Source organism: Aquila chrysaetos, chromosome 17, assembly GCF_900496995.4.
Source record: "Aquila chrysaetos chrysaetos chromosome 17, bAquChr1.4, whole genome shotgun sequence".
Lineage (NCBI taxonomy): Eukaryota > Metazoa > Chordata > Aves > Accipitriformes > Accipitridae > Aquila > Aquila chrysaetos.
The window spans coordinates 14,714,818-14,729,297 of NC_044020.1; the positions used below are offsets into that span (position 1 = coordinate 14,714,818).

Here is a 14,480-nt window from a genome sequence, read left to right on the forward strand (position 1 = left end):
TTGCAGACCTGTTTCTGAGTGTGCAAAAACCCCTGAGCTTGCACGGTACATTCTTGCACGGGAATCATTCACCTATCTATAAAGGACAGAATTGTTACCTTTTCACGAAAATCTATCTCCTTGAAACTGTAGAGGGAGTTTTGGGGAGGAAAAAAATGCAGTTATTGACTGTAGGATTTGAGCAGAACGTAAATGAGTATCAGTGCCCCGAGCAAAGTGCAGCCATTGGTTTCTTGCAAGCTCTGAGGAAAAAAAAAAAAAACTGTCAAGGTTGATGCCTCCTTGGACATCCAGCATTCTGCATGTCTTTGTGCAGAGCGGATTACCTTTGTGCTCGCTCCAAGGTAAGAGTGCCACCTACTGAACCCAGACACTCCTTCCCACAGAATGGTGAGCTTGCCGTAGAGATTTCCCTTTGGAGTACTAATCCATCCACACCCACTCTTGTAATTTATGAGGTTTAACAAGATCAGAGCCTGGGGTGGAATGGCTGCAGGACTGCACAGTAAGCTGTTTCAGTTTACTCACATATGCGGGCTTAAAGGGGTAGGAGAGCCAAGCATGTGAAATCGTGGTAACTGATGGTGCCTCCATTTAAATCACTTTGTTTGCATTTATATTTCCTGCCTCATTCACTGGATTAGATGGAAGAGCATTGACGAGAGTCTGTTAGGTTGGCTTTAGCTCCAGCCCTGTTTTTAATCTCTTTGCTAAACACAAGATGGTCTTACCTTGACTGCAGTTGAGCTTGCCGCTACTTCCCACCTCCCCCGATTTGTTCCTGTTTGGCAATCAGCCCTCCAGTCTTTTGAGCTATCTGATCCAGCTTGACCTTTCACAAGTTAGACTGGATGCAAGCGCCTGCAAAATGCTTAGGCAATGATTTACGATCAAAAAGGAGGACTGTTTCCTGGACCATGGTTTTATATTTGGGTCCTCTCCCCTCATCATCTCTTGGCAGGCTGGAATGTGACTTTCCTACAAGCAAATACTTGTGAAGGCACTTCTGTGCAGTGTTCAGGCTGCTCGGTGCTCAGACAAGCTTGCTAAACAGAAGCGTGTCTTGTGAAAGCTGAATGGGAAGCAAGCATTTGTTGGTTAAGTTGAGCAGCTGAAAAATCTGCAGGAATTTCTGTAACTGGGGACCCAGACATAGCAAAGAGGATATATTAGAGAGAATACAGTAAAAAAAATAATAATCATATGATCACAAAACAGAGGGGGGTGAAGGGAGGGGAGGAGGATACAAGATAGATAATGAGCTTGACAACAGGCAAATAGACTGTGTCATTACGGGAACTACAGGACCGACCAAATGGTTAACCTGTGGGGTGGAAAGAGCATCCACTGAGTCTCGCATGCCTGAAAGGATAATGGCATTTTTATTATCTCATTCCACGCCCTGATCATCCGTCCATTTGCTCCCTGGAGCTGGCAGCAGTTTGCACTGATTCATACGCTGCAGACATGATCAGCAGATCATACTGCAGGCAGAACTTGTCAAGCCTTTCCAAGTGAGTTGCCCATTTATTATGATATCTGTATGGATTTAGCCTTTTGGTGTTGTGTAGGAAGTGCTGGATGGTGGCAATGGGAACGGGGAACAGAATGGTGTAACAAGTTGGGAAGCTGGTTGAACTGGGGAATAGCATTGAATGCAGACCGGGTTCTTTTGCTCCTCTTTTTGCTATATTGTGTTCTATTGTCTAAAGGAAAAGTCTTTGCATTTATGCATTTCTCTTACCTGAACTGCAGAATTTAAATTGCTTTGTTCAGTGGCAGAAGAATATGTTGGAAGGACTGGTTGCTAATTGGAGTTATGTTAATGGGAAGTTTGCAGAAGTTTCATAGTTTGTGTGAAAACTTTCGCATAACTCAGATTGCTTAATTCACTGAGTAAATAAAGTCCTCATGGCACATTCATCCCTGAATGTGGGAGGGAAGCAAGAGAAGAAAATCAATTAGCCTGTGTAATACTGCCAAAGAAATGATCTGCTTTATTTGGGTCCTGTGTTGTTGTTTTATTTGTCTGCTTTATGTGTTGAGGGGTGGGAAACAGGACACTACTATGTTTCTAAAAAAGTGTGATTTATATCAGGGTTTTGTTTAAAATTTGGGAGAGGTTTTGAAACGCAACTGGGATTTCTGGGTGCCTGTTTCTGGAGTTTCTAGCATGAAATCCTGTGCTCTTGGAGGGAGAGGGAGCTCAGGGATTTCTGAAACTCAGCCCCTCCAAGAAGTCCCTTCCAGGAATCTGAAATCCTTCATTGCGATTTCAGAAATTGGGCAATAAATAGTAATTTAACTAAGAGCGTGTCAAATGGGTTTGTTTTGTGTTGGTCTGTGGTGGAATACAGCCACAAGCCACGGTAGCTAGCCCTCCCGTACTGCTGTACGGGAATGGGGAGCAGCTGTGGCAAAGCACCAATTTCTCTGCAACCAGTGTGAGGGGAAAGCAAGGGAGGGGAGAGGGCGAAGTGGGTGAGATCTGGGCACTTTAGTGCTGATATAACTGGTGGAAACCTTGACTTTTGATACCTACTGTGGGGAGCTGGCCTTGAGTGCAGTGACCCAGGCTGAAGCCTCTGAGGTGACTTTCGGACCCTTTCACTGGTCTATATTGGGGCCAGTTTAGCTAGTTGTCAGGGTCTGGCTGTTTTGCTTAAAAAACTAGAAATCATCGGATATCCTTGCTGAGAGAGGTTCTCCTCCACTCCCCTTTGGGCAAGAGAGGGAACCAGCAGTGTGCTAACTTTATGCCTGGTGGATCTCTGAATTGTTGGGCGAGTGCTGGGAGGAATGCCCTAGCTTGTGTACGTTGTAGCACCCACAATTATGTTATGCGAAGTGAGTTCACTGAAGTCAGTGAAATTATATCTGACTGAAAACAATTCAATCCTTTTCTCTTGAAGCATGATTAGCTATTATACAGTTGGTTTCCTGTATCTTGGGAGGTTTGTGTCCTGTAGCAGCTTCTGAACAAGAGCAGACACACCTTGACAACCAGACACGGATTTTCTTTTGTCAAGACTTACAGTAGCATATTTGGGGAAGAAAAGCAAAGCTCTCTTTGATGAGGACTCTCAGGAAATCAAACGTGTGGCCAAAATTTGGAAACTGATTTATTCCCTTTTAACAAACATCTCCGTGACCTCAGGCCACAAAGCGAGGAAGACACCTTTAGCATTACCCACAAAGGCTTCTTCAAAGCATTGCTCAGTGAAATACGTGATGAAATACTGCCCTTCCCAGGCTGAGGCATAACGTAATCATTCCAAGCGCTCATGTCTTCTCAGGAGATTGCAATGGAAAAGAAAGAGAGTATTAAAATCCTTATAAATTAACCCTCTGGAGACTCTCCAGGGAAGAGGAGGCAGCTGTTATTGCACTGTTTTGAATGAGGTACAATGTGATTTTTAACTTCTTGCAAATGTCCTCTAATGGCCCCTTTATATGATCGTCTCAGCTGCATCTTTTAAAGATACTCTTTATGCTCTCGGTGTACTTGTAGAATTTGTAGAAAATTTTGTAATTGCTAAATAGCTGAATATAATCCTGTTAGTGTTTGAGACGCTAGAAATTAAAAGCAGAAGCTCTCATCGTAGCCAAGAAATCATTCCGGTTGGCCTGAAAATATAAAGACTGCTTAATAAATGTATAAGGATTGAATTGGCTCACTTTGCTGGAAACTAAAGTGTTTACTGTGCATGTTCCTAGGGAAAGCAGAAGTCATCTTTGCCAACAGGTAGAATGTTTTCTTCCAGCAAATTATAGCTTTTGTTCAAACTTCACAGATAGTTTGTGGGCAGTTTGGTTGTTGGAGGTTCACTCTTTCACAGCATTTTCTTCATATTGTAAGTTATCTTTTCTGTTTCTTGGCTGGATGTTCAAGACAGATAAACAGCTAGTTTTGTTAGGAGAAGAGAAGGGTTGAAGAGGCCACATCATAGACAGGACAGCAGCAGTGTGGGTGGCACTATGTTATGTGGTTAATTCTGCTCCAAAAATCAATGCTCTTCATTTTCACTTGAAGCCATCTCTTTCCTTTTTTCCGGTCTTCTGTGTTGGCCATGCTTTTCATTCTGGTTCCTCAGTGGACAATGGCCTGAATCCTTAATTTGTAACAGCCTTTTTACATTACTGAGGTAAAATAAGATGGACGTAATGTAACTAAAGATGAGATGCACAAAGATGTTAGCCTGTAGTGAGCCTATATGTCTCCATTTTGAAAGCTAAGAATCCCAGTCAATTTCTGAAAGTGGCTTTTCCCCAACAGTGACAAGTGTACTATGGGCCAAGAAATAGGCACTTTTCTTACAATATCCTGTCCATTTGTGAACGCCAATGTTTATATCCAAGTTGCAGTTCAGTGCCTGATGTTTAGGAATGAAGTCCAAAACACTTGGGATGGTGAGTGTTTTTGATGCAAATATGTTTATCTGTGGGTGGACCCGCATATTTATGTTAAACACTGTGGTAACAATACTCCATGTATATGAAGCATTCTTGACGTATTAGTTGTCACCACCTGAATGAAATACATGTGCTTTGGTGTCTGGCTTACACACGAACTGGGACAGTGGCTATTGAAGACTGAATGTCCAGTTCAAGATTTTGTTGCTAGATTTAGGAACTTTCCTCATGGTGGGTCAGAAGAAATTTACTGGAAGAGCTGAAACATTTTTGACTGAAATTATCTTTGGTGGAAGAAACATTATGGCAGAGAAAGGACAGGGCTATAAGGAAACATCTCTGAGATTTTGCAGCCTTCTTGCCTTAGTGAAAGATGCTTTTCTTTTTCTAGCATAAGCAAGGCATTGGGTGTCAGGAGCACAAAGCTGGATTAATCTGTGTGGAGTTTTGGGCATCCACCTGAGTCTGAAGTTATGACTCTGTGAGAATCAAATTTCTAGGATTTTGTAAGAGAGCAAGTAACTCTGGAGAGTTTCATGAAAACCCGGAGCTGAATTCTCCACCCTGCCCAAGCCTTGGTTCAAGCCAGGACAGTGGTGAGAGATACCACACTCAACCTGGTACTGCTCTCTGTGAATCCAAATGCCTGCAATGAGCTGTGAGACTTGTTTCTGATTAAAGGTAAATTTAGCAAAACCAAGAAAAATTGAGAGGGTTCTGGGCAGAGCAGAACTGATTGGGAGTTCATATCAGGTTTCTGAGATTAGCTTTGTCTAAAGGAAAACAAGAGGAAATACTTTTTAAAATTAAAGTGCTTTTTTTTTTTTGACGTTTTCTAAATAAGAAATTATTGAGCTGCATCTTTGCAATATTTTTTTTGAAATAAAACATTCTGATCTTTTTTTTGAATCTTTTGATTCAAATTGACCTACATTTTAAAGAAAAAAGTTAAAGGAAAAAAACTTGGATGAAGGATTTGCCATCTTGTTTCAGGCTGAATTAAAATAGCCCTGAACGTTTTCCATATCATTTCACTCTGACAAGGGTTTTTTCTTCTGCTTCAGCAAAACTGGAAAATTCATTGTTAGTGCAGATCTTAAACCCAGATAGTTCCTCCACAGCCACACTGTTGGCATAGGTGTTCAGCCAGTGTGGGATGGAGGTGGCAGAACTTCATCCTGCTTCTTCATACTCCTGCCTTTCCCTTTCCTGCCAAACCTGCAGTCCCAGGCCTTCCCATCCATCCTGTTCCCAGTTCAGAGTAAAACAAGAAGGTTCAAAAGAACAAAGAAAATTCTCTGTGATTATTTTAGGCCCTCTGTGTTCTTCTGTGCATATATATGCATACATGTCCATATAATGCAGATGCAGTAAACGAGATAAAGCAAAACCATACATTTAAAAATCCAACCAATAAAACCACTTCCATCAATCGTTGAAACAATTGAAACACGGAGACCTGACTGACTGTAACTTTTCACTCCTTTTGCATTTTGTTTTGTTAAAGAAAACATTAAAAAGCCTTTCTTTGCACTATTTTCATGTACTGACATTTGATTTATGTTTTGAGACATGTAAGCACTTAAGTGTAGTAAAAAAGACTCCTTGACTTCAGTAAGGCTGCTTACATGTATAAGTAGCTGCAGGGCCAAGTTTATAATTATATACTGTATAATGTTAGCCTTCATACATTTATCCATTCCAATTTTAATTCTCCATTTCATAAAATCTATGATCAAATTTTGGAGCCTGAACTAAGCTGATGTCGTCCCTTTTAATTTAGGACTCAGCCCTTTTATTCTCCTCCTGTGTTTTATTTTTATTAGTTGCTTTCTTTTTGTGCTGATGTGCAGCACATATTGTTAAAGCCACTTATTAGAGCCAGAATTTTACAGCATGGAGACTGTCCTAATAAGGGAAAAAAACCTAGCCCTTTATTGGTGAGGTAAGAGAAATCAGGCAGCGGATGAATTTTGCTGATTGAGAAGGATAAGGTGCGGTTTGGCAGGTATCACATTGGTTTGGCATTTGCTGACATGGTTCCTCTTTTCTGCAGTTCAAATCCTTTGCAAAGTAGACAGTCAGGGAGGGCTTCCCCCACACCTCCCTTTGCCTTTCCCTCCCCGCTTCCTTCTCTTTTTCACAAGTGTTCAGCATTGCCGTGAAATCTCACTCTGACACACAAACTGGATGTGGTAATGAGAACTTTTTGCAAGTCTAACAGTGCCATACTGTAATCGCCTTTTTAGGGAACAGCGGGCACGTTGGAACACAGTTTTCTGTGTGGGTTGTTCTACATCTAAAGCATTTAAACAGGTTGTGAAGTTGTCAGAAAAATCACACTTTAGTCGGAGGTATTACAATCCAGTATCTCTCTTCTCAAAAATCTGTCATTGAAGAAAAGTACTAACTACAAGGTTTAGTTGATGCTTTAAATTGCTCAGCTGTTTTTCTTTCAAATTGCTTTGAAGGCTCGTATTGAATTCCAGAGATGAGTAACGTATCCCGGGCTTAAATACAGGCTTCAGATCTGAAGTCAGTATAGTTCCTGGGGTTTTAAACTGAGTTATGATGAGTAAAGTTTCAAGTGAGGGCAGAAGCTGGTATTTAAATTCTTCCCTTATTCAGTCTCTGTTTGTCTCTTGGTAACTGAAATATCAAGCCAAATATCAGCTCTGCTTAAATTCACTCTGTGCTGCACCAGGAGACCAAAAGTGATGTAAAGCGGCTGCCCCCTTCCCACCTGGTGCTCTGGTGTGGTTCTTTGAGTGTAGGAGGAGTAACAGTTAACGTAGTCACTAAACACCCAGTTTTCTCCATCACTCGCTTATGTATTTTCTTAGAAGTATTATAAGTTTGACTGTCACTTGTGAAGCAATTTTTTCCTCTTTCCAACCCCCCCCACCATAGAGTAGGTATCCTGTTATTGTTGAGGTTAGCTTACCATAGGCAAAGGATGTGAAAGATAAACTTGGATGATAATAAAGCAGAAAGGAAAAATACACAGCCTTAGTAGCAGGGATTGGATGTACCAGTTTGCATTAAAACATACAGATGCACCATTAGGAGTAGGCTACTCCCAAAAGCTTGCTGCACAACCACTTTTTTGGGGTTTGGTAGGTGTTTTTTTTCTGATACCTATTTGTATTAAGACCCTTCTTCTTCTTCAAAGTCAGAATCTCTCTTGAAGATCAGGGACTTGGCTAATTTTGTTGTCTTTTTTTAATTTCCATCCACCACTTTTTCATATACCTTGACTAAGCAACAGCGAGAAATATTCAGATTCTCGTGAGCAAGAGCGACTCCAGCAGAACCTGGCATGCCAACCAGGGAGGATTAACTCTGTGCAAGCAGTTTTGATTCTGAACTCTGAATCTTTTTCAGATCACTTTCAATCTGCTTTACACTTCTGCTTAGGAGGATCTGCTCCTGCTGTGGGTCCTCCAGGTAAAGGTTGCTGTGTTGCAGAACAAAAAAAGATGATTCTTGTTCCAGACAGCTTAAAACCTTATTCAGAAAGTATCTGCTAACTGGCATGTTGTGCATTTCAAAAATTTGAGAAAGCAGCGGAAGCATCGATGTGCACTTGTTTTCCTTTTCCCGATACCCTAAGAAATGTGGACACCTGTCCTAGAGGTGTGTCCTTGAGACCAATGCACTTGTCACTACAGGATGTGAGATTTTGGCTTCTGTTCAGTTTGTTGTAGCCAAATTGCCTGCAGATTTTTTAACCATAAAAATATATTACATGTTTCTGAACAGGATTTTTGGCTTGCCAAATTCCATCTGCAATACGTTCAGCACTGGAGTTGCTTCAGTGTAATTACAGAAGTACTCTGTAACATCCCAACTGTTGCTGTCCTGGCACAATCCTGACTACAGATTTTTGTTGTTCGTGTTTTTTTGTGTTTTGGGGGGTTTTTGTTTTTTGGTTTTTTTTTTTTTTTAGTGGAGTTTGTAACTCGGCGGTAGCATCTTGGGATGGGTGAGCCTCACAAGGCTCAATACACTGTACATTTCAGCATCTGCAGATGATGTGGATCATCATCACACACTGACATGGCCATGGTGGAACCTTTATAGTCTGTTCATTTCCAGGTTGTTCCTGGCTTTCCAGCTCCCATGGGCTACAGTAGCCTCTCCTTTGCCATGTGCTTCCTTTCCCGCTTTCTTAGTTCTTTCCTTTCAGCTCTCTCTTGCTACTGTTATAAGATACTTTGCAAAGCCCGAATGATGTGTTCCAACCAAACTGTGTTCTCTTCCATACTAACTTCTTAAAAAATAGCATCACATTTTTAAACTAGTGTTGAATAACAGCCTTGTGTATTTTGTGTAACACCCATCTTTCCTCTGTGAAGCAGGAGATTTTTAGGATTGCGCTTCTGCAGGAGGGAAATCACTGGCATGGTTTCTGGGTGTGTACCATGGTGTTGTGCAGCTTGGCCTTAGTCATCTGACTCCTCCTGGAACAGGAGTGGTCAGACACATCATGTCAGCAGTTTTCTTTCTCAGGATTTGAAAAAGCCCCAAAGCCCAATTAGCAGAGGTCACATCTGCTTCCAAAGCTAGCTAAACTTTTACTTTAGTTAGAAAGATTAAGGCTGAGGACTAACTTTCTTCTAGTTCCTCTGTTACATTTGCCATGAAGGCTGTAGCAAAACGGTTTTGAAGTTCTCTGTAAATGCAGCTTTTCCTCAAGACTTGCCAACATACTAAAAAGCTCTCTTAACACTGTAGCAATGCTATCTTGGTATTCCTGCCAGTCCTTATCTGTATGGCTTCCCACTGACAGTGTGTGCATTAACCATCATTTGCAGCCCATCCAGCTGAGGACAAATATTCCTGTTTTGTGCATATCTGAGAGCTGCATTGGGTCCTTTGTAATTTTGGGATAACCATGGGGTTAATTCCTTACTTGATTTTCTGCATTGTTCTCTCTCTTTCAAACTCACCCAACACCCTGTGGAGTGATCAGGTAGCAGACAATTCTGGCTTGGTACCTCCCAGCCAGTCCTATGCTTATAGCCCTTGAACTTAGAAAGATGAGTGCTCTGAACCTATGAAACGATATTTGATTCTGTTACATTCTCTGTGTGCTAGTTGTTGCTTGTGCTGTTCTGCCCTGGCAATCATACCAATGTGTTTTCTTTCCCCCAAAAGGATATAATTATGGTTTTCACAAGATTATAGCAAGCAGAGATTTTGCTGTTTAGTGCCTAGTGCCTGGCTTTCGGTCCCTTCCAGCACTTCTCAAGACGCGTGACATCATTTCAGTGAGAGCCAGAGTCCTGAAAAGGCTGATAGGGTTGCAAGGGTAGGCAGTAGGGAGGTTCAGGCTTGGGAGAATTTAAGGTGCATGGCTCACAGGTCTGGAGGAAGAAGATGGAGACACCCATTAAAATGCCATTAGGTAAGGAGTGACAGGGACTGCCTGGAATGTGAGAAGAAATTGGAGAAGGAACTAGAAAAGCTTCTGGGAAGCTGAAATAGAGAAGAAAACCTAAGGTCTGTTCTCTGGTGGTGTTACTTCCAGGGATTCATCTGCTGTGCAGATACCTTGTTATAGGAGTCTCAGTGACTTCCTAAAACACTCTTCTGTCTTGCAGTGCAGGTGAGACAGGAAATGTTTTGACTTTGAAACAAGACGAAGTCCTGCAAAAGCCAGTGTTGGAAGGGTTGGGTGACATTCAGGTCAGTCCCATCTACACTGTGGGACTGAAGAGGGTGCAGTGAGAGTCATAGCGCACAGAAACCTTCCCATGTGATGTCTTCTACAGTTTCTGTAGGTCTAAAATCTCTCTGGCGTAGAACTGGTGTTTTCTCAGTCACCTTTTGGGAGTCCTACCTCACCAAGTTGGCTTTCTGCACCTGCTGAAGCTTGAGAAGCAGAAGGGTTTGGCAGCAAGCTAACTCCTTGTTTCCCAATGGTAGGGTGAGGACCCTGCACCCCATTTTCCATACTTTCAGGCACTTAAGTATATCTTGGTTCACAACACAGTGCTTCAAAAAGGTGCCAGGCTGTGTTGAGGCATGCTGACCCCTGTGCAAAGCTCGAGGTGCTTTCGCAGTGACATGGCCGCAAGATCCCTAGGGCTAAACTAGCTTTTTGCCCTTCCTTTCCCATTTCCCAGTAGGCACAACTCTTTAAAACGTAAACTACTGATTTGGAAGTACCTAGCAACAGAAGGCATTACGCAGAGGAGAGGCAGGCTATCACTTGCTCAGAGAGTGCTCAGGGGAGTATGCCTCTTTGTTCAGTATGCCAGCAAAAAAACGTCCCAGGATAATCAATTCTGCCAGTGGCTTTCACTCGCTTTCAGGCACAGCAATAGAAGTCAGCACGGCGCAGCTGTTAGAGATGGTCCTCGGAGGAAGGAGTGCACATACCTGCAACAACTCCCTTTGGAAGTTGCTGTAAAAGCTCCTGGTAGCTTTAACAGGTTTTGGAGCAGGCGTGAAGTAGTGCAGCCAAAGCAAGAATCTTATCTGCTGCGTGGTTTAGGCTAAAAGTAGTACATTCGTCTATGTCTCTGGTTTTCCTTTCCATAAACTGACATTATAGTAGTAATAATACCCACCATGTGGAAGTCGCAAGGGGTTGCAAGGATTAATTAACATTTGTAAAGCATGTTGAGATCTTTTGATGGAAAGAAGTTAGCAAGTGCCAAGTACTAATACAATGAGGGGAACATAGCCATCAGTCTGCATTCACTCCTGGAATGTAATGGATTATACCAGAAGCCTTGGCATAAACATTTGCGTGTGTGTTTAACGATGAATTTTTCAATTACCTTTTCTTTAAAAATGTCAGTTGAATCGGTAAAAAGGCTTTACTTCTTGGTAATGGAAACTTACCATCTCTTGTCTCTTCTCACATTTGGAATTAGACTCTCTTTTGCCTGCACTTGCAGTCTGTTCCCATTAGCCGTATCGCTGTCTTACCAAGGCAGCCCTTCTCTATCCTCCCCACCTTGTTGCCCGCCTCTTCTCACTTTCCTTCTACTGTTGGTCACACTCCTCCCTTCTATAGTTCCATCTGCTTTGCTCCTTCACCTTTGCTGCCCTGGACTCACCTGCCATTTCTTTTAGCACTATGATGAAATGCAGATAAAAGAAAGTATAAGTTGTGGGACATCAAACTGATGCTTTGTGGACCAGTGCTTTGGTCATGGTATGCAGAGGCAAGGACAATCACAACACGACGGCATGCCGTGCTCTCCAACAAGGGCACACTCCCTGCTATCTGGAAGCAACCCAGAACTCATAGGTCCAGCCCAGGTTAGTGCTGCTTGCCCTCTCCTGCAACCTAGGTTCCAATGCGGGAGGAGTTTGAAAGTACTTTTCCTGTTGGACAGGCTGAGGCTGGGACAACGACTGGAAAGCTTGGGGCCAGGGTTTGTACCTGTTGAACATGAAACACAGAAGGGGCTGGGGGGAGGCTGACCAGGTAGGGCAGGGGATGGCTGTTTGGCTGTGGAAGATTTGCCAAAGAACCAACAGGACCTGATCAATAACTTGCTGTGAAAGTACAGCTGGCACTACCACTCAGCTCCCTGTGTCCGTGCAGAGCTCATCTGCGTGGGGATGCTACAGTATAAAGCATTTTGCAATAGTTATTACAGACTGGTTCCCTATGTGGAACTGCCATTCCGGAAAGAAATTGAAATAAAAAAAAAAAAAGCACCATAATTTTTGTGATTTGGAAACATGCTGTGTATTGCAGAAAAGCCCCTTACTCTGGCACGGTATCTCTACAGGGCAGTTGCTCTGTTAGGTGTCTTATGTCTCTAACAGCTGCATATGTCCCATTGGAAGTTCACAGACCATGGGCATTTAGAGGGCAAGCAAGTTGTTATTTTCTTCCATTTCCTAGTTTTTATCTAGGTATTTTCTGTGAATAACATAACTTGTAGATAATTTGTTAGTGACTCTCTGAAATGGGAGAGCTTTTTCTTGGACAGTAGAGTTCTGTGAAAAGGGTTTTTTTTACCCTTTTTAAAGAACAGTGGCTTTTAGATTTGCATTTTCAGTGTGATTGATCAGCTCTCATGAACTCAGTCAGCTTTCCACAGACTTTCTCCAATAGTTTACACAGAGTGAGTTGCTTGGTAGATTCTTACAAGTAACTTCTCCTGGAATAAGGATCACAGTGGAGCAATGTAAGGGCATATCTAAGGGAAAACTAATTGAAAGGATAAAGCCAGGCTATTTTATTGTGTTTATGCGGGTGTAGTTGCAATGGCTGCATTTCAAACTTCCAGCTGTTTAAATTGCACAGTGCTGTTATACGATGCCTGCAAATCATTGTAATATTAGTGTGCTGTTCAAAGTGCTGTACGTGACCTTGCATATCTGTACGGGCCTGTTTTATGGAAGGGTTTTTTAACTTCCATGAAGGTGAAAGACACATCAGGATTAGCTTTTGGAGAGATGCATGGAATGTATCTGCCCCTAATCCTGTTAGCAAATGATGGGATCTGCACTCATAATTCCTCCGCTGTCTCACTGAAAATGTCTCCTAATCACCTTGGCTGTTGACAGTAGGTTTCTTAAACACCTGAGAAAGAGACAGATGCTTGTCCATGTTAAAAGTGAACAGCCATGAATTTCCCTTGAAACCAAATCTGCACCTGCACAGCATCCGTGAGTTGTGTGCATGGGGAATCGGTTCCAGAAAACTTTGAGACATCTGATTTTCATTAATTTTTTTCCCATTCACCATACACCATATCGCTCCTAAAGTGGTTTATTTCAGTTAGCATAAGGCTTCACAGTCCACTCTGTTTTGGTGTGTGTTCTGCTCTTACATTTCAGCTGCTTTCCTGTTTGCAGCGTTTATTTCAATATTTAGTCTGCTGGGGTATGTTAAGGCTGTGTCCTCCTATTGCATATTTTGTGTCGGGAAGAGTGGATGAAAAAAAGATTATTCTATGATTATCTGAATGATTATCTGGTAAAATTATTTTTCCAGGCTCCCTGTGTGCAAATATATGCCTTGTACTTTGTTCGTGCAGTAGTCTTTGCTGTATTTCTGAAAGCTCCAGCAGACATCTTCAGGGACCTGTCTGGCTCTGAGCAATAGTCATTTAGTTAAAATCTCTAACCCCCTGGGAAATACAGAGGAGTTTTGATGCTTCACAGAGCCCAGGCTAATGCTAACACCCATGCTAGGCTAATGTTAACACCCATACTTCTGATGTATCAAGCCATAAAAATAGCGGGTTCTGACCATTTGCAGGCATTTCAGATCACATAACATTTTAGGCAAGGCTGAAGAGTTACTGAGTGACATGTAGTCTAGGTAATCATGACCTGCTATCTTACAGTTTCCATTCTGTCAGTCATGGAGTTTTGGCTTTCCAGGCCCTGGACAGCTGTGTGAACCGGGCTCAATGCTGGATGTTGACAGCAGAGCCACTTACCCAGTCCTGGTGCTTTTGCTGTCCTTGCTATTCCCCAACAGATCTCTTTCCCTCTTCCCTGTCCTCCGAATATTTCTCCATCAACCTTTCTCCATTCGCCCTCTCATGCCCCTGCAGGGACAGAAGGTCCTCATTCATTGCTGCTGTCTGTCTCTCCTCTCTTCCCCTCCCCAGCCCAGGGAGATGTCTCAGTCCAGGCCCCTTCTTACAGCCCCAGTCTGAAAGGATCAAACTCCCAGGACAAGGGAGATGTTGTAAATACCTTAAGCACTCAACCCAAACATATGTTCCTTTCTGTTCCCTGAGAAGATGATAACTTTAAGCCTTTTTTTCAGATAAATCAGCCTGATATGTCAGTATGGATCCCTGCTTCCACATTCCTCCTTCCTGCCTCACTGGTTCTCTGTCCCAGTCTTATTCAAATCCATAATCAATTTCAGTGTCAGTCCTAAATCAGAGATGGATGTTTTGGTTACAGAGCCATAGCCATAGCCTACATGTTGATCCACCTACATGTGGCTGCATTTCAGTGATAGGTGAAATAACTCCTTTCAAGAGTCCAGCCCTTTTGGTGGGTGTTGTCCCTGATATCCATCAACATGATGCTGTGAACTTTTTTCCCTTAGGATTCACCCAGTGTAGAGT

General features: G+C 42.5%; 1 protein-coding gene across 18 annotated transcripts in view; it reads left to right on the forward strand.

Moving 5' to 3' along the window:
• Positions 1-14,480, forward strand: part of CALD1 (caldesmon 1) — a 198,485-nt gene that overhangs the window by 141,076 nt on the left and 42,929 nt on the right. Inside the window, exon 1 of one of the 18 annotated variants that reach the window (XM_030040322.2) lies at positions 1,241-1,514. The exons of 16 other annotated variants lie outside the window; for them this stretch is intronic. In XM_030040322.2, coding sequence (XP_029896182.1) covers positions 1,468-1,514 — 47 coding nt within the window. In that variant the 5' untranslated portion in view covers positions 1,241-1,467. Of the gene's footprint in view, positions 1-1,240; positions 1,515-3,380; positions 3,403-14,480 lie in introns of those variants that run through there. One more of the 18 variants, XM_030040323.2, reaches the window with a different exon arrangement.